The 20,047-nt window shown below is 41.8% G+C and overlaps 2 protein-coding genes across 2 annotated transcripts in view; both read left to right on the forward strand.

Annotated features, from left to right (window-relative positions):
- Positions 1-8,384: 8,384 nt before the first annotated feature.
- ELF2 (E74 like ETS transcription factor 2) overlaps positions 8,385-20,047 on the forward strand; it is a 46,566-nt gene continuing 34,903 nt past the window's right edge. The window contains exons 1-2 of the mRNA XM_053461219.1: positions 8,385-8,524; positions 11,576-11,653. The gene's annotated coding sequence lies outside the window, so the exon portion shown is untranslated. The remainder of the gene's footprint in view (positions 8,525-11,575; positions 11,654-20,047) is intronic.
- On the forward strand, positions 14,659-15,759 carry LOC128483546 (izumo sperm-egg fusion protein 1-like). The gene has a single exon (XM_053459804.1). The coding sequence runs from the start codon at positions 14,659-14,661 to the stop codon at positions 15,757-15,759; it is 1,101 nt and encodes a 366-aa protein (XP_053315779.1).

Below are 20,047 nucleotides of genomic sequence, written 5' to 3' on the forward strand. Positions count from 1 at the left end.
TAAAGACTTACAAAGTTACTCACTCATTCACACGAATCATTTACACATATTAATTAATGCAGTCTCACAAATCATTCAAGCAATTCACCCACACATTAATTAATTCATTTTCGTATGCATTCACACAATTCATCCACACATTTATTCATTCATTTTCGTACACATTCACACTACCCTCTCTCCCCATCTACCCCTCCCCTTCTTATCTGCCCCTTCTCACTATGTACCCCCTTCCCCACTTCTCAATATGTACCCCCTCTCACTATCTATCCCCTCTCCCCCTTCTCACTGCCTCCCCCCTCTGCCCCTTCTCATTATCTACCACTTCTGCTCCTTCTCACTGCACCCCTCCTCTTCCTACTTACCTTGTTGCCAGAGTCCTGCGGTGGGGGCGCGAGGCGTTCGTCTTCCCACTCTGCCTCGGTGCACGCTTCACAGCTGAGCGCCGAAATATGACATCATATTCCGGCGCACAACATGAAACGCCGGCACCGCGATGGAGTCACGGAGAGTGAGGGGCGCCGAGTGGTTGCTGAAAATTTCACGAGCGTCCGCTCGGCGCCCCTGCCCGGGACTTAAATTAAAACATCAGGTTTTTTTGTGTGGTTTTTTTACTTTATTTAACATGGAGGATGTTAAATAAAGTAAAAAAAAAAAAACAGGGCCTTAAGGCCTCCTCACTATTGGGATCATCGAAAACCTGGGGGGCCGTACTAGGGGTTATCTCTGGTACGTTCCCTCTGGGAGAAGAACTTCTGCGGGGAGTACTACGGTCAACGGTAAGCGCGAGAGCATCAAATTCGTCCCAGTAGGAAGCCTCGTCTAAAGATGATGCACAAAAAAGCCTGCAAACAGTTTGCTGAAGACAAGCAGACTAAGGACATGGATTACTGGAACCATATCCTGTGGTCCGATGAGACAAAGATAAGCTTATTTGGTTCAGATGCTGTCAAGCGTGTGTGTCTTGTCTACAGTCAAGCATGGTGGTGGGAGTGTCATGGTCTAGGCCTGCATGAGTGCTGCCGGCACTGGGGAGCTACAGTTCATTGAGGGAACCGTGAATGCCAAATCCCTTGGGCAAGTACCTCTTTTATTAAAAAAAAAAAAGTACCATATTTGCTCGATTATAAGACGTCTTATATTCAAGGTTGTCTTATAATCAGACCTGGCAGCCGGTGGACGTCTGTATGATGCCCGCAGACAACTTCCGCTTCTGCCGGCACTTCCTCTGGGGCTTCTATGACGGCACGCCGGCATCACATGACTTTCTGGTGCTCTGTCATAGAAGCCCAGGCAGAAGTGCCGGCAGCACACAGCCATTAATCTCTAAACTTTGGCAACAAAAGTGAGTACACCCCTAAGTGGAAATGTCCAAATTGGGCTCAATTAGCTATTTCCCCTCCCCGGTGTCATGTGACTCGTTAGTGTTACAAGGTCTCAGGTGTGAATGGGGAGCAGGTGTGTTAAATTTGGGGTTATCGCTCTCACACGTGCTCATACTGGTCACTGGAAGGCGCGCCGGCATCACATGACCTTCTGGTGCTCTGTCATAGAAGCCCAGACAGATGAAGAAGGCTTTTATAGAAGTGATCATAGTTGCTGATGATCAATTAAGGACCTTTGATTACTAGTACCTGTCTGCTACTTAGCATCTTAATTACTTTGGAAGCAGTAAGGGTGTATTTAGTTTTATTTGTGTTGAATAAATCATAACACGGTGCAATATATTATGTGTTGTTTTCATCTGAGGTTGTATTTACTTAATTTATAAACCTGCTAAGGTAAGACGATGTCTTGATAAGTAAAGCCATAGATTTCAAAGAGGGTCTACATTTCACATAACTGTATGTGTGTTAATTGGTATCGTTGATAAAAAAAAAAATGTCTCCTACATTTTTAGCTGACCCCTTAAGCCCAACCAAATTTGTTGACCTTTGGTCTATAGGGTATGAAATTTGATAAACACTTGATTCTCTATGCAGTATTAAATGTGGCAAATTCAGGCCTGGTCCACATTGTGCCAAAACCTGCATTATAACCATGGTAATATAGAATTAGAGGATTATAGTCCTCGATTCCACTGTATACAGAAATGCCCCCAAATGGTTACTTTTCTGCAGATCACTTTAGTGCCAACCCTGGTAAACAGGCATGTAGGAGACCATACTAATGATAATATTCCAGAAAATACTTTGCAACAAGTCCCCCATCTTGGTTTTTCTGCCTTGCCAAACTCCAATGTATAGATGAGAGAAAGTAGTGTCTTCAGGTAAAGAGAAACTCCAGCCATCATGTGCACTTTAATACATATGGTAGCTCAGTGGTTCTTTTTAACTTACATGGTGCCCCATTTGAAATGCATGGTTACACCAATGGTTATATTGGTCTGTCATCTCCCTCATTACCAATTGCTTGACTGGTATTTCTTCATGGATGTCACAACGTACGTGATTTAAAACTGAACTCATTATCTTCCCCCTTCCATCTCCATCTCAGTACCAGTATCTCCATTAACAACCCTAACCAGACCCTTGTCTGATCCTGCCACTTTCACCTAAAAAGCATCTCTCGTATTTGCTCATTCCTCACCAAAGAAGCCTAAATTCCCCATCGCTGCCAGGCACCCAGGAGGAGGATGACAGAGACAGAGAAGCAAGCCTTGACTTTGGTGCGGAAATCTGTGCCGTTCACGAAGTGGTGCAGAAGCTCCGTCTTCCGATGAGACGTATTTAAAACTTTCTAAGTGGCTATGTTCAACAACATTTTCTTTCCTTCTTTTCCTTGCCCATTTTCTTCAACTGTTTATTTTTTAATATGTTCAAGATGTTATTTTAAATTGTATGTTTTGCAGTTTCTTATTACGTGATGGTCTGTCCTGGGGCTGGGCCGGGGGCACGGGGTGCAAGTCTGGGGATGCATTGGTAAGTCTGGGGGGCAGAGAGGCATATAGGGGGGGCATAAGGCATATGTGGTGGGCAGAATAGCAAGCCTGGGGCTGATGTGCATAACTGCGGTCAGATGTACATAACTGGGGGGCAGGTTGGGAAATAAAAGGAAATAAAAGCAAGAAATATGAAAAAAACGTTTACATGTGAATTCATATTTACTAGTAAAACTTTTTGTCCTGTAGGGTAGTCTTATAGTTAGGCTTTTTCTTTTTTTCCTGAACTAATATTCAAATTTTGGGGGGGGGGTCGTTATATAATAAAAAAAAAAAAATATGGTGATTTTTTTTTTTAAAACAAAAGGACCTTTTTTCACTTTTATTTGAAAAATCTTCTCATCTGCAAAAACTAATGAAAAAAACCTGCTAAATAGATTCCACTCTTTGTCCCGGCAATAAGTACAAGTAGCGTTTTGCTATTTTAAAACCATGTTTTTTCAAATCTGGTATTTGGGACACCTTTGAAGCTGGCCAATGCAATTTACCCTAAGGTGACCAGATTTTTAAAATGAAATCCGGGGGCATTTTTTTAAAATTGGCAAATGGTAAAAAAAAACATTTTAGAAGCATATTTTCCTCAACCTATATATACAGTGTATTTTTTATGTGTATATGAAGTGATTGTATGATATATATGTTATTTCTCACATTTTCTCCATGAGAAAAAGCACTTCTTAGAATCTTTTGGGCAGGGACGGACAAAGAGCATCATGGACTTCCTGCAGAAGTGAACATTAATCCGGCGCTGCATCCAGGGCCATAATTTGTCCAGGGACAATGTCCTCAATCCGGGGACTGTCCGTGGAATTCGGGGACGTCTGGTCACCCTAATTTATCCCATCAAACCATATATTTTTGAAAACTAGACACCCCAGGGTATTTCAAATGCTGGTATTTTAACCCTTTCCATGAACTTATTTTACCACCAGCCTTTGTCACACTTTATGGTAGTATTTTTTTTGTTGTTTTTTTCACAGCTCCTGGTATATATCACTGTCAAACAAACACCCCAATATGTGTTCAGCAACATCTCCTGAGCACAGGAGAAATTTTAGGTTTTTTGGGACCAAAAAGGCACATTAGGGAGGTGTGAATTTTTCAGATTGGAATTTTGACATGTTGAAAATTCTGCCCACATGTCCTATTTGGGATATCTTTGAACCCGGCTAATTCAATTAACTCCACCAAACCATATATTTTTGAACAATATACTCCCCTGAGAATTTCAATGCTGGTATTTTAACTTTTTCCATGCACACATTTTAACACCAGCCTTTGTCACAGTTTGCTGTAGTATTTTGTTGTGTTTTTTTCCCACACGCATTTTACTTCAGGTATGAATTTACCGCTTCCGCTATAAGTCCCTTTCAAACAACATCTCGATATGTGTTCAGTAACATCTCCTGAGTACAGTGATACTCCCCATGCATGGGTTTGTTGGGTTATTTGGGAGGTAAATGGCCACCTTTGTGAGGTGTGCATTTTTTGGCATTTGTACATCTTGTCAGTCTGTGCCCATGTCCCATGTTTGAGACATCTTTGAAGCCGGCCAATTAAATTTACCCCATCAAATGATACATTTTTTAAACTAGGCACTCCATGGGCATTTAAAATGCAAATATTTTAACGCTTTCTATGTGGAAATTTTTATGAAGTATAGCGCTAATTGTAGGACTTGCTTGTATAGATATATATATATAGGGATTAATGAGCTGGGCTCCATTGACTTCCATGGTTGAATTCAGTACCTGTATTCAACCTCCAGGGGGAGCTAGAGAGTTTTCTGGAGGGTCTGGATAGACCCTCTGTGAACTCATTGATGTGACAGTTGGCGCCGCCATCTTGTGAGTGGCAGCAATGCCATTCACTGATGGCGCTTGTGGTTGCTGTTCGGAGAAATCACAAGGCGATCGGGGTAGGAGGGTTGTGTTGCTAACATGCCTCTATATCGATTACGGTTAGGAAGCAATCGCTGATCGCTTCCTAAGCTCTGTTTTAGCCGACCATTTTTTTTTTGGGGGGGGGGCTTTACTTCCATTATCCAAGGCTAGCCTGACTTGTTAAAGAATTAAAGATAGGGCATAGGCACAGACTGACCAAAATGGGAAAAAACCGCACTTCCCAAATGTGGCCTTTTAGCCCCCAAATAACCAGACAAACCCATGCATGGGGTATATCGCTGTACTCAAGAGATGTTGCTGAACACATATTGGGGTGTTGTTTGACAGAGACATTTACCTAGAGCTGTAAATTTATACCTGAAGTACAATGTGTGTGACAAAAAAAACATAAAATAAAGTATGACCCGAATGTTTGACAAAGGGTGGTAGTAGAATTAGTGCATGGAAAGGGGTAACATACTAGCATTTGAAATACCCTGGGGTGTCTAGTTTTCAAAAATATAGGGTTTGATGGGGTAAATTGCATTGGTCAGCTTTAAAGATACCCTAAATGGCACATGGGACAAAATGACTGGATTTGGACTACTTGTAATTATTGCCCAATAACTTGCAAAAAAAAAAGGAAAAAAACATAAAATGGGTATGTCTAAACTCATTTATTTCATTAGTTTTTCTAGATGAGAAATATTTTTCAAATAAAAGTGAGAAAAAGGTGTTTCAATTGTTCATCCTATTTTATTATTTATATTATAGGAAATTAGATCATATGACCAATTAAAATGGTATTTGAAGAAAGCCGTTCTTGTCCTGATGAAAAGAAAATATAACTTGTGTGAATTCTCTAAATGGGTGAGGAGAAAATTACAGCTAAACACGAGCACTGCAAAAATGTTAACCCCTTAATGACAATTGCTGGTTCATGCACTAACATCTGGTTAGTGACAATAGATGTGCCTGGACCGTCATGGCTTTAAATGGGTGCAGAAAGCGATCTACGTTCGTTTTCTGCACCCAAACAGTGTTGATAGATCGTCATCAGGGGCCATGTCTGGCCCCACCCCATTTTGATTGCCTCCTAAAATTAGCTGAAATGCCTCGATCACAGACATTGAGCGACACCGAACTCCCACCCCAGGATGCGCCGTGACTGCTCCGGAGAGCTTTTCACAACCGCCACTGGGGGTGATTTTGCCACTCACAAGATGGCGGTGTCCTTTAAAAAAAACAATGGAGTTGTAAAGAGTTCTCAGGAGGGTCTCTCCAGGCCCTACTAAGAATCTGGTACCACTTGCAGGTTGAATACAGGTACTGCATTCACCCATGCAAGTCAATGGAGCCCAGCTTTCTAATCACTATGTGATTAGTAAAATAAATGAAAAATAAAAAAAAATATATAAAAATAGTTAAAAAAAAATAATAATAAAAAATGGTAAAATGTAAAAATTTTCCACTGATGTCACCATCAGGGGAACCTTCCAGTTCAAAAAAAAAAAGGCCAAAAAATTATATATACAGTATCTCACAAAAGTGAGTACACTTACAAAAGTAAGTGGAAATGTCCAAATTGGGCACAATTAGCCATTTTCCCTCCCCGGTGTCATGTGACTCATTAGTGTTACAAAGGTCTCAGGTGCGAATGGGGAGCAGGTGTGTTAAATTTGGTGTTATCGCTCTCACACTCTCTCATACTGGTCACTGGAAGTTGAACATGGCACCTCATGGCAAAGAGGATCTGAAAAAAAGAATTGTTGCTCTACATAAATATGGCCTAGGCGATAAGAAGATTGCCAAGACCCTTTGTTGTGTGACAGTGATATATACTAGGACCTGTAAATTCATACCTAAAGTACAACGTGTGTGGGAAAAATACACACAAAAAATACTACTGCTAAATTTGAGAAAGGCTGGTGGTAGAATAAGTGCATGGAAAGAGTTAAAATACCAGCATTTGAAATACCCTGGGGTAGAGGACTGCATCAGGATGCAGGTCCTGTGGGACCCACCAAAAAACTTGTGGGCGTTTTTTGCGGGTGTTGCGTTGCGGGCGACAGCAGGCAGTAAATGTACCTGCAGGTCTCGGTAATCCCGCGCACTCTCGAAAGGCTGCCTTTGCATTGCTTCCTCACAGCGTCTCTTCGGAACAAGAGAAGAGACGCTTTGTGGGAGCAGCCCTGCGGGAGTGCCCAGGAAACCTGCAATTCAGGTAAGGAGGTGGGCGGGATTGACTGTATATATGGCGGGAGCGGGCAGGATTGACCACATATGTGGCGGGAGCGGGTGGGATTTGAACACACATTGCGGGAGTAGGCGGTAATGGTCACAAAATCAGCGGAAGCGGTATTAAAAAAAAAACATCCTGCGCAGGGCTCTACCCTGGGGTGTGTAGTTTTTAAAAATATATGATTTTATTGGGCACATTGAATAAGCCAGACTGAAGGATGTACCAAACAGGGCATGGGCACAGGACCACCAGATAAATTTCAACATTGAAAAATGTGCATGCCTCAAATGTTTCCCTTTTGCCCCAAAACAGCCCGGCAAACACATGCACATGGGGGGTATCACTGTCCTCAGGAGATGTTACTGAACACATATAGGGGTGTTGTGTGACAGTGGCATATACCAGGAGCTATAAATTCATACCTGAAGTAAAATGTGTGTGGGAAAAAAACCCCCAAACAATAACTACCATAAAGTCTGACAAAGACTGGCGGTAGAATTAGTGCATGGAAAGCGTTAAAATACCAGCATTTGAAATACCCTGGGGGTCTAATCTTCCAAAATATATGGCTTGATGGGGTAAATTGTTTTGGCCGGCTTTAAAGATACCCTAAATAGCACATGGGGGAAGAATTACAAGATTTGGAAAAAATGGTTTTGAAATAGCAAAAGCTACTTGTACTTATTGCCCCATAACGTGCAGAAAAAAGCAAAAAAACATAAAAACATTGGGTATTTCTAAACTCAGGACTAATAGTAGAATCGAGTTAGCAGTTTTTTTCGTTAGCTTTTATAGATGAGTAAGAGATTTTTCAAGTAAAAGTTAAAAAAAAATCATTTTATGCTAAACTTTTCGCCATATTTTTTTAATGGTAAATGATATGATACAATCAAAATAATGACATCTGAAGAAAGCCCTTCTTGTCCTGAAAAAAAAAACAATATATAACTTGTGCGGGTTCAGTAAACGGGGAAGAAGAAAATTACAGCTAAACACGAGCAGCGCAGAAATGTTAAAACAGCCATTGTCACGACCGGTACAAAAAATAAAATCAGCCTTTGTCACGAAGGGGTTAAAACAGTCTTGGTCACAAAGGGTACACAAATAATAAAAAAACAAAAACAGCCTGGTCCTTAAGGTGTTAATACATAACGCCCCCCCTGACATATTCCATGGGTGGGAGGATTCCGATAGTTTAGCAAACATATAATGCTAGCCCAGCACATGCCCTCCTCCTCCTCCCCGGTTATGTGTGAATGCCTCCCACTGCCTGCCATAGCCCCTCCCTCTGGTTCTGACACACTGTGTATTCCCCTTCCCTCTCACACACTGTCTCTGTCATCCCCTCCTCCCTGCCTCCACACTCTCTCTCTCTGTGTCTCAGCTCCGTGTTGTCCCCGCTGCCACCCCCACCTCTTCTAGGTCGGTGCCCCGGGACCTCATTCCCTGCATGCCAAGGTAAGATTCCCCACAGCCTGCAACTAAAGGGTAGCACTTTTGGCCCTTCCATGAAGGCAGTGACTGGCTCCATTGAGTGGTGGAGGAGGTGTAGATCTTGGAGCAGGGTGCAAATGGGAATCCCGGGAACAGGCAGCAGACATGATGGCAGCTTCCTAGTCTGCCATGGGGGTAGCAGAAGCCCACCCCTCCATTGCAGATCCCTCACTCAACCATGAGGGGAATTGTTGCCCTTGCCCTTTAACCCCGCCGGTGTTGACGGGGAGGAGGCATTACCTTTCCAGTGCAGGCACTTTAAGGGTTAAGCGCTCAGCGATTGCCTACAGCAGCCCCTCCATCCCTTGCATGTCCAGCGGCAGCAGCAGCTTGTGCATGGGGATGGGACCGGGGCGGTGGGGGTTGGTAGCTTGGTGTCATCGAGGCCTACATGTTTGTTGTGAAACCCAGTCCAGCAGCGTGTGGATAGTAAGGAGTTCGGCTTAACGATCCCAACCGACCGACCGAAGGCTGCGATCGCAGGGGGGGGTCATGCGCGTGTTTTCGGAGGGGTACGTGCTGGCACGTTGCTCCATAACGACTGCGGGGATCGAACCCGTGGTTCCGCGGCGTGTCCTGTAAACACGGGCAGCACTTTCGCTTTGGGAGGATTCCGGTCCTCTAGCCCTGCTGCGTCGCTTTACTTTACCAGCGTGAGGCCTGAAGTTTGCTGTCACATTCCTGCTGCCGTGTTTGTCCCCGTTTTTATTCGCAAGCATATTGACACACGGTAAATGCGTGTGCATAGCGTGCGGTACGTGGAGCAGCGCTGCAAAATGTATATGTATATATAACATATAACATATACATTCTAGAATATATATATAATCGCTCTATGTATGTATATGGTTTACATTTATTGGGATTTAGGCAGTTTGGGCGAAAGAGTCTCGCATACAATGTGATGTCTAAGAACACCATGCAAAGACAACTATGTTCATCTAGCGCCCGTATACAGCGAGTACGTTGTGTGCGCATATAATGCTCATAGAACGGGTGTCAGAACAGAATTATTGTAGATATCAAGATGTTTTAGATTTAACATAATGAAGTTTAGGCTACCGAGAGGGAGGTAGATAAATGGAACTGCCTCTCATCAGAAGTGGTAGAGGCTAAGAGAGCGAGGTGATTTAAACATGAATGGGATAGGCGTAAAGCTGAATCTAAGACAAGACCAACAATTGATTAAAGTCTCTGACATCAGGGGGGGAAAACCCCAAAGGTTCTCATCTGCTGTGTATATGTAATTATTAAATGGTGCTGCCCATATGTACAGCATGTAGCTGCTGAATTTGTGCGTGTGTGTGTGTGTGCGCGCCAGATTGTGCTGTTCTTTATGTGTTTGTGTATTTTTCTGCTTGCATCATTATTCCATTGTATTTTTAGACTATTACAATGGGGGGGGGGGATGATACATATTTAACCAGAAAATTACACGTCACAATATTGAATGTTGGCCGTAGTCTACTGACTCTGCCTGCTGCAATTCTAACGTTAGCGAGTGAAAAGTCTGGTACTCATGAAGGAAACGTCCAATGCACCTTGTGGATGTTCCATACCTCCCAACAAAACGTGAAAGAGGGACACTTGTCTTTTTTATTTTATTTTATTTTAGGAATTCGCTCTCGCGCAACTCACCAATACAAGCAATTGCACTTTACATTATCATTCCTGCATCGACACTTAAAACATGCTTCATTATTGTGTGACAGTCATGCATATTAAAAATATCTAACACATAGCCCATGAGGCTCACCCAGATATACTGCTTCCATGATGCTGGCTGAGCATCATGGGAAGTGCAGTTAACAGTAGATAAAGCTGCAGATGTTAGTTGTGAGTCCACAACAAACACCTGTCACGTCATCTGCTGTTAACTACAGTTCCCATGAGGCTCAGCCAGACATACGGCTTCAGTTATGCTGGCTGAGCATCATGGGAAGTGCAGTCAACTGGAAGCTGTAGATGTTAGCTGTGAACTACAATTCCCATGATACTGGCAGATTGCATCCACAGGACCTGCCCAACATCCAGATTGTAAGCATAGGACTTGCCATCCTTGCCCCCAAACAGCTTACCTGTGGCATCCTAGACTCAAACAGCCTCCCTGTGCCATGCCCCCCCTTACACATCCATGCTATCACACACACATTCATTTGTGTACTTATTCGTTCCCTCATTCACAGATACTCATTCATTCCTTCAATCAGGCATACTCGTTCACACACCCTCCCCCACCTCCTTACCTGAACAGGGCCACTGCTTCCCTCTGTGTTGCTTGTGCTGTGTGCAAAAAACTTAATTTGTCCCACCCAGAGGAAACAGGAAAGGAGCAGTGTCATGTAACATGATGTAAATTCACGTGACTCTGTTAGGTTCTTACTTCCCCTGGGCTGTAGAAGAGACGTTGCTTGCGCAGTATGTGCAAGCAACGCACAGGTAAGTAGAAGGGCCCCCTCTGTAATCCTGCCCTGCAAAGTGGGACAGGGTTGGGATAGGCTGGACTGTCCTGCCCAAATCGGAACAGTTGGTGGGGCGTGATATTCACTAGTGTGATGCTGTTATTAGTACATATAGTATATATCTATTGCTGTAGCTCCAGCAAGTCACTGACAGACAAAACCATAAAACAGGTAGGAGAGGGTCCTGCTCGCATGTTACTCACTCACTGACTGAATGGTGACTCAAGCGTTTCAGCACAGGTTGAGCAGTTGTAGGTAATCAAGTGATCTTTGGCAATCACTCTTCATACTCCAAATCTAATGTGTGACAGTCCTTTCTCCTTAGGCCACGATTGAGAAAATTAAGCGATCAGGGAGTTCCAGTGCTTACAACAACGAGTTAAGAGTATAGTTTTATTGGCTGTATTCATGGGAAAATACCCAACAGCCAACATCAAAAGTCACCAGTGGACACACACATGGCCTTCTGATTAATCATGGTGGCACACATTGTACACAAGCAAGTAGGTGCTTCTGTGGATGTATATGAACCAACTTTCATTTTTTTCTGTAGGGGCCGTGTATCCCGATTCTGGAAGATACCTGCTTTCTTCTCATGGCCTGATTTCCTTTTGAAAACGTCAAGCATCAGGTACGCTTTCTTATAAACGGTTACCTTCCTTGTGACCCCCCCAGCATCTGAGCTGCCCAGGGATTTGGATTTTTTATTGCTTAGCACTGTATTGGTCCCCAGCTTGCTTGCCTACCTATATTACATAGAAGCCAAAAAAAGATGGTTTATTTATTACCTGGTTTACGCCAACCGTAGATCAATAACACCAAAGTTATCTCCGCTGTAATATGATATAAGTTGGCGGCTACTATTAAAACTTCTATGTTTTTAACTCCACACGTGTACCAGAAAACTAGAATGGCAGCTTGGATACTGGAGGGCTAATGATTCTGGTTTTTATACTACATTTCACATTATTTATGTCGCTTTTATTCACTAAAGAACACAGCTTAGCCGGCCTTGTATAATATGTAATTCATTGCGTGAGGAGAGTCTCTTATTTAGCTATACATTATACAGGGCCAGTCAAGCTCTGTAGAAATCACAGCTTTCCTTTTAGTGAATAAACCCCATTATGTTCTCTTTAAATTCAGCCCCAGATGATGAGGGACCCTGCAGTCTTGTCAATGTGAATGTAGATGTTAGCAGTGAGTGTGCACTTGGGGTTCTGTGGAATGTGATGTCATCAATCCGTTGGGATTTATTGTTCGTGTCTCCCTTGGAAAATAAATCCAAACATTTGTATATGCTTTGATTAAACTGTACAGAGATCATCACAGCTGGGGTGAAAAAAAAACATGATGTGTATTTTATAAAAGGAAATGAGTGGTTTGCGTGTGGTGTATATATCAGAGCATCGTCCCCGTGCTTTAAGCGTGGTGCCTTGATGTTTTTGTATACTGTTGTGCTGGAACACGCTTTTAGCAAACCAGTGAAGGTCACACAGATTTAACCGGTTTAATATCCGCTGCTGTGTTTTCATGCAGCTCGTGCTCTGAGATCAGGCAAATCACACTGGGGGTATTGAGTCTAGATAGCTCGGAGCCTTATAACCTATCTCATTCAGAAGTGCTGTCTTGTGACTATGATCCTTTCATTATTGTCTTTCTGGTAATACTTATTGAGTATTTGGAGGGGAATGCGGTGATGATATGTGACCCGCATTGAGTGTGAGTGTAGCCCCCCGCATAGTGACTTTCTGGAGCTATTCTGTGCTCCACACGAGCAAAGGATGACGTTTGGTAGCATGAAACCTAATCCACAGAGCTCCCAACCACAATCCCTCCAGGATCTGTGCACAGCAACCTATTCCCTTGTGGTATTCAACTCTAACCGATAAGCCGTTGCCTGTATTTAAAGCTGTTTAGGGCCAGGCTACATTATTTTGTTTGTAATTCTCACGAGTCCCTTCTCATGATTAGAAAGAGGAAATTGTTTGTAAAATTATTATGTTTTAAATGTCTGGCGTACAGTGTTTTAATTCCGTGTATGTGTGTGTGTATATATATATATATATATATGAGTCGGCAAATCTGGTTTGGATGTAGGAGCCGTTTAAAAAAAGATAAATAAATATATAATTATTGTTATCTTTTTTTGAAATAAAGAAAATAAAAACCGTCACTCACTGACAAAATATGATACAACTAACACACGTGCTAACTTACACACACACACACACACACACACACATAGTAACACACGGCATGTTACACATTTTCACGGGAGGGTCTTATTATACCCCCTGTAAATCCCAAGCAAACCAGAGCTGTAGTTGTCTGGCAGAGTATTGTGCGTGTATACACGGTGGCAAACCAAGGAGCTCGGGGAGGTGCGCAGATGTATAGGCGGAATTTTGATCCCCCCCCCATGCATTTCCAAGGGCAAAATATTGCAAGGGCTGTCATGCATTAAGGAGCAAATGATGGTTGGGATGTCCGTTTAAAGCGTCATGAAGGAAACACTGTAGAGATGTGTAAGAAATGATGGTGTTTCTGTGAGTTTAAGCTTTTCTACCGTACCCTGAGATTTTAGGAACGGAATCATATATAAACTATATAAGCTCAGCTCTTCTTGTTGAAGAAACCTACCAATATTGGCCATTTGTAACGAGTAGTGAAATAAAGAACCTTCCTTCCATCTCTCCCTTTAGTGAATAAACCCCAAATTCACAGTTTTTACACTTGCCTACTTTTGTTGGATAATTATTGTATTTTTAATCAAGGTGAATGCTTCCAATGCTTCTGGTGGTTTTTTGTTTCGGTGCCGGGTAGGAGATAATAAGCCACCCCCCCCTACACACATGTGGGTTGCTTTTTCAATATGTTCAGTGTGATTTTGAATGGTATGTTTTGCAGTTTCCCATTGCGTGATGGTCTGTCCTGGGGCTGGGAAGGGGGCACGGGGTGCCTCGTGGGTCGGGCGCCTGCTTCCATTTGGCAAAGTGCTGGTCACATTAGCTTTCTATGGCTTCTTCCCCCATGGTGTACCTCATTCTGATGTCCCTTAATGTTCAGGGTCTAAACACAGGTTGGCAAATAAAAGGAAATAAAAACAAGAAATGCATTTCTTCTCAATCATAGTTTTTATTAAATATGAAAAAATAGTTTACATGGGAATTAATGTTTACTAGTTAAGACAATCTCAGGCAATGGCATTTATTCTCATTTCAAGGGCAGCAAGGCATGGATAGAATTTAAGCAGCTGAGGGCTCTGCAACTTTGTCTCAACTTAAAGGGTCAGGTTAAGGGGAAGGCACTTGTATGCTGTGTCAGTCAGTATAGTGAAAGGGAGGAAGCAGCAAGAAGCTCAGTAGGTAAGGCTCGTGGTCCTGTTTGTTACTCCTATTTCCTCTCTGTGGGATGGATGGGTAAGGGGACCCGTTGAGTTGTTATTCAAATTCAAATCACCAATGCAGAAACTGCTAAACAAACTGCTCAAGACAAACAAGGAATGCATCGTGATGTCACAATGACTGCATTGCGATGTCACAATGACTGCATCATCCACATCCACTGCTCGTCGTGATCAGTGTCAGTAGAGCATTTCACTCTATCCAAACCAGACGGATCTCTTCTTTGAGGATGTTTTACCATATTCTATTCTATTTCCTTGTGGTCTTTGACCCTAAAGCTTTGTGCTGTCTGAGATGTGACAAGGAATCAGACAAAAGGCTAAGAAATCTCAGAGGTTTTTTGGCTGACCAATATGAGGATTTGCAAGAATATGCAAAGACTAATGCTCACTTGACAAGGCTGTTCGAGGCTGCACTGGAACCTTTCTCTAACCGTAAAATAGATAAAATTGCTATTTTACAAATGGCTGGAGAATTCAAAAAGACCGTGGATTCGATTGAGAACTCGGGCGTTCTAGGCCACCTGCTTGTCCGTACGCTGGATGTCAGATTTGAAAAACTAAAGACAAAATTCGGTGACATTTTAGCACAGTTTTTGTCAGAAAGGTTCTGCCCTAACACCATCGGCAGTAACACATGTGGGCTTATGGAGCAAACCCTAATAGACTGTGAAAGCTGTGACCCAGAAAAACTATCGTGCATAGGAGGTCATGGCCAGTGCAAAGAAAAGGTTACCAAGTGCCCGTTATGTATATGTTCTCAAGAAAATAACAAGTGTCAAGATATACAAAAAGGCAAATCTTGCACGCCTTGCGAAGGGTACACATCATGCTTGAATGAGGTGTTGCATTGTGGAGTGCGACAGACAGAAGTTGTTCAAGATGAAGACCTGATGTTTGACTGCCATTTACCTTGGCATGCAAAAGTGGAGGAAACGCTTGAGTATGTTTTTAAGAGGGTTGGACAGACCAGAAGCAAAATCCTGAAAGTCACAGAAGACCCCTTGCTGATGAAAAAGAACATGTACTACAGTGATGCCGGGAACTATTCATGCACAGCACAATTAAAGAGCAGCATTCCCGTCAGCACCATACTGTATGACGTAAAAGTTGTACCGAGGCAGGGAGGAGAACAGCACAGGACTCGTCCAACACTCCCACCCATAACACACATCGTGGCGCCCCCCGCTCCAGTTTATGCTAGCAAAGAGGACCACCTTATACTTGCTGCTATAATTACTGCGAGTGTTTGCGGCGCTTTGATTATAATAATAATCGCCTGTTTGTGTGTCAGAAAACTGAGAAAGAGAAGACCAGAGGAAGTCGCATGAAAAGACATGAGCATTTCATGATATTGACATGATAACCATCTTAACCCCTTAACGATGGCATGTACGGCCTTTGCTGTGAAGGGGTTAAAATACACAACTGTGTATGAATTTTTAGTAGTTGATAAGTTTAGTTGATAAGTTTAGTTGATAAGCTAATAAACTTAAGATAGTTATATAAGGAAAGCAATTTCTTCATTTTTTTGTTACCTATTAGGAGCCTTAGTGAATGGGTGATGGTGCAGTTAGACTTATATAGGGGGGAAACCCTCACTGATAAATTCAACTATAGGAGACAGGCTGACTAACAAAATATATATTTTGAAAGTTTATTTAAAAGAAGAAATAAAACCGCAACAAGAGGACACAAGCATAAACTAGAGGGGCAAAGGTTTAATGGTAACATCAGAAAATATTACTTTACGGAAAGGGTAGTGGACGCATGGAATAGCCTCCCAGTGGAAGTGGTAGATGTTAATACAGTAAAGTCATTTAAGCAAGCATGGGATAGGCATAATGCCAAGCTAGATATAGGATAAGGGCAAGTACTAAAGGAGAGTACTCAGAGGTTGGGCAGACTGGATGGGCCTTCTGGCTCTTATCTGCCGTCACTTTCTATGTTTCTATATAAAAAACTTTTTTTATATTAATGTTAAATTCATCATACTGAATCAGTAAGAAATAAAGACCGTGACTCACTGGCAAAATGATACAACTGACACACGTGCTAACTATGTTACGGTCTGTGTGTTAGTATGTTAGTTTGCTTGTACGCGGTGGCAAACAAAGGAGGTCAGGGAGGTGCGCAGTTGTATAGGAGAAATTTTGATTAGCAAAATTTTGCAAGGCCTGTCATGCATTAAGGAGCAAATGATGGCTGGGATGTCCGTATAAAGTGTCATGAAGGAAACACTGTAGAGATGTGTAAGAAATGATGGTGTTTCTGTGAGTTTAAGCTTTTCTACCGTACCCTGAAAAAAAAGTGACACAAAGGTGTCTGTTTACTAAAGAGGGGATTTTTAGTTGAGTTGTGGTTTCAACTTCTAGTCTTCACTGTTCATAATGAAGGAACATGTCCAAAAAGTCCACGGAGTTATTCTTTGTACAGGGCCAGCTCAGCTCTTCTTGCTGAAGAAACCTACCAATCTTGGCCATTCGTAATGAGTAGTGAAATAAAGAAGCTGAAACGCAACTCTCCCTCAAACCTTCCTTCCATCTCTCCCTTTCGTGAATAAACCCCAAAGTCCCAGTTTTTACACTTGCCTACTTTTGTTGGATAACTATTGTATTTTTAATCAAGGTGAATGCTTCAATTAAACCTTTAATCTGAATTTCCAGGTCTTATTGTACAGACTTTCGCCAGCTTTACATCACATCAAAATTATGCAACTATTACTATAATGAATAGAAATTATAAATGCGGTGAGGGGTACAACTTTGTTGGCTGCTCCATTTCCTCGCTAACAGTTAATGCTCAGCATTCTTTCCTGTAGGCGTACAGTTCTCTTCCTTATTGTCTGGCACTTTTCCCTTCTTGGTCCTGTTGAATTGTCTGCCTTTACATTATAGCTGCACCCCACCAAAGGCATAGCCAGAGTACTTTATGCAAATATTAATTCATTTCCCATGATTCTCTAGCAAAGATTGCATTGCAGTCCTTTCGTTGTCCCAAGCAGGAAGCCGTAACGTTCTTTCCATGCTCTGTGCGCATGCGCTTCTTTGATACTACAGTACTAACTGTCTACAACCTCCTATGATCCTATGCAGAATGGAGCAACAGCTAGATTGCTTCTCTCACAGCGTGACAGAAGGTCATTTTTATTCTTTTGTGGAAGAAAAATAAAATAAAGGAAGCATTGATGGGAGAGTTGGGATTTGAAATCATTGAATTTATTATGCATTGTGAAGGGCCCTTCCTGGCCTTTCCTTACAAGAGGTCTGAACTTGCCCTGCGTAATACAGAACTTGTCAGTAAGGTGACCGTAGAACTGTCCCTTATTTAATTTATTTAGCAGGACCAACAAAGTGGCTCTTGAAACAGAAGCTCACTGAAGTTGGCCCTTCTATAATAGTGATTTTTTTTTGGGGGGGGATATGGTCTTTAGTGGATCAACTATCTTGTACTGATTATCTAGACAAATGTTGTAGTCTGGTGGTACATGATGTGGGGTTTTAATATCTATATTAGTTATATTACTCGATAAACCTTGCTACATTGAGTTTTTTAGTATATAGAACAGAGCCATACGCGACTTGCTTTAGTTAAAATAATAATAATCTTACTAAGATTTATTAGCTTGACGCTTTCCATCCTTCATGACTTACCATGCCAAGTAGTGACCCAAAGTCAATGGTGCATGGAGGAGGCAGATAATGTTGCCTGCTTCCTACTATGCCATCTAAAAAAAAAAACCAAAAGGAGCTGACATGCAAGAAAAATTGTCGGATCCCTGCTACCGTGCAGGAGATCAAACATTGTGCTCCATCCCACCTGTGAACCCCACCCAAATACCTAGAAAAAAAATACTACAACTCCTATCACCCTCAACGTGAATAATGATGAGAGTAATGAGTTATACCCCTCAACAGCAAGACACACCTGCAGTGCAAAAATGGCGCTATTATTCTACAAATGTGTATTTTGTCCCTATATTGTGTTTCTATATATTTTAACATGCAATTTTTGTTGAGGAGGCTGACCAGGACACTAGACTGTTCCTTTTAATAAAGTACCCATCATTACAAAGAGTACACTGTCCAGTGGAGCTTTCCTATCTACTTACAACATCGGTACAGAAGCTTCGTTGACCAGTCGGCTTTCTACAATGGAATAATTATAAACCTGTGCACTATTCCCACTCCATTATTGACTCTGTCATGTCAGTAAATGATATAAACAATGGTTCTCCCTTTCCATATGTCATGTGTTAATATAGTAGTCATGTGTTTTATATTACTAATTCTGTTAATAATAAAGAAGCTGCTTTGTACACGTGCTAATCAAAACTGTGTAACTGTTTCATATCCTGCATGTACAGATAAAGCTGGGTGAAGATGAGGCATTGGGTAGCTTTGGCTCTAATTTTTTCCTACACCTTTGGATATTAAAAGTATTTAAGATGGCTATACTCTGGATTTTAAATTGTATCTGTCCATCCATGTGTATGAGAATTTCAAAAATGTCGTTTTTGGTGAAAGGAGACTATATACATAGCTCTTCACGGTGACGCTCATGCGTGAATTAAAGGTGCGTTTCCACTTAAATACCTTTTTATCGAACTTTCTAGTATATTACACCGTATAAATCTATCATTTGATTATTTCTTCTTTGAAGGTTTAATCGATGAAAATAACACAGAAGGTTTTTTCAGCTTCTATGACAACATTCTAACGTTGCCATCGCGTAACAATTGCTACTACTCCTATGGGAGGGATCATTGAAGCTTGACTCTCTGGTCGGCAATCAGCCCAGACCCCCCCTGCTCCATGAGAGCGATCGTGCAGCATTCGCCCCTTCAATGAAAGTGATTGCATCGTAGATGCAATTGTGTCATTTTAGGGGTTAATGTTTGTGTCTTCAGCCCCCAAAAGCTTGTGGAGGACACATGAGGTTTGAGGTCCTCTGGCTTTCTGGGTAATATAATGTTTTACCCCGAAAATATGACGCATGTTTTCCTGGTTCAATTGAAGAAAAAAAAAAAATTATTTGCACTCATGATTTGAGTAATGTGAACATCACACATATGTGGTATCTATAGGCACTTAGTCCCAAATATTCCAGTGTTGCGCATCCATCCCAAAATGTGATTTGAGTGTAAAAAACAAACAAACAAAAAAAAACACTCTGGGTAGAGAACAAAATTCAAATTAGATTTGTGTTTGCAGTGGGCAACCTAGAAAGGTGTTTTTTGTGTCTTTGAAATCTATTGGGTTAAATTGAAATATGGGGCCTCTGTTGTGTCTCAAATGAGACGTGGATCTACTAAAGTGATCTTTCAAAATTCCAAGTTTGAAAACCGAAATGTTCACGTTCCAGTTTTGACACATCTGAGATTACTAGTTGGGGTATTGCTGAATACGTGTGTGTATATATATATAATATATGTATGTGTGTGTGTGTGTATATATCACACATTTGTGGGCATGCACTAAAGAAATTAGTGAGAAATCACAGTTGAATAAAGTTTGCTCTGGTTGTTTTTGGAAAACATTGTAAAATAACCCTGGTCCTTATGGGGTTAATTTCATTTGTAAACCTATTACTAGCTCCTAGAAAAGGGGGGCATCGGGA

The sequence above is a fragment of the Spea bombifrons genome, chromosome 1 (assembly GCF_027358695.1).
Source record: "Spea bombifrons isolate aSpeBom1 chromosome 1, aSpeBom1.2.pri, whole genome shotgun sequence".
NCBI classification, from domain to species: domain Eukaryota; kingdom Metazoa; phylum Chordata; class Amphibia; order Anura; family Pelobatidae; genus Spea; species Spea bombifrons.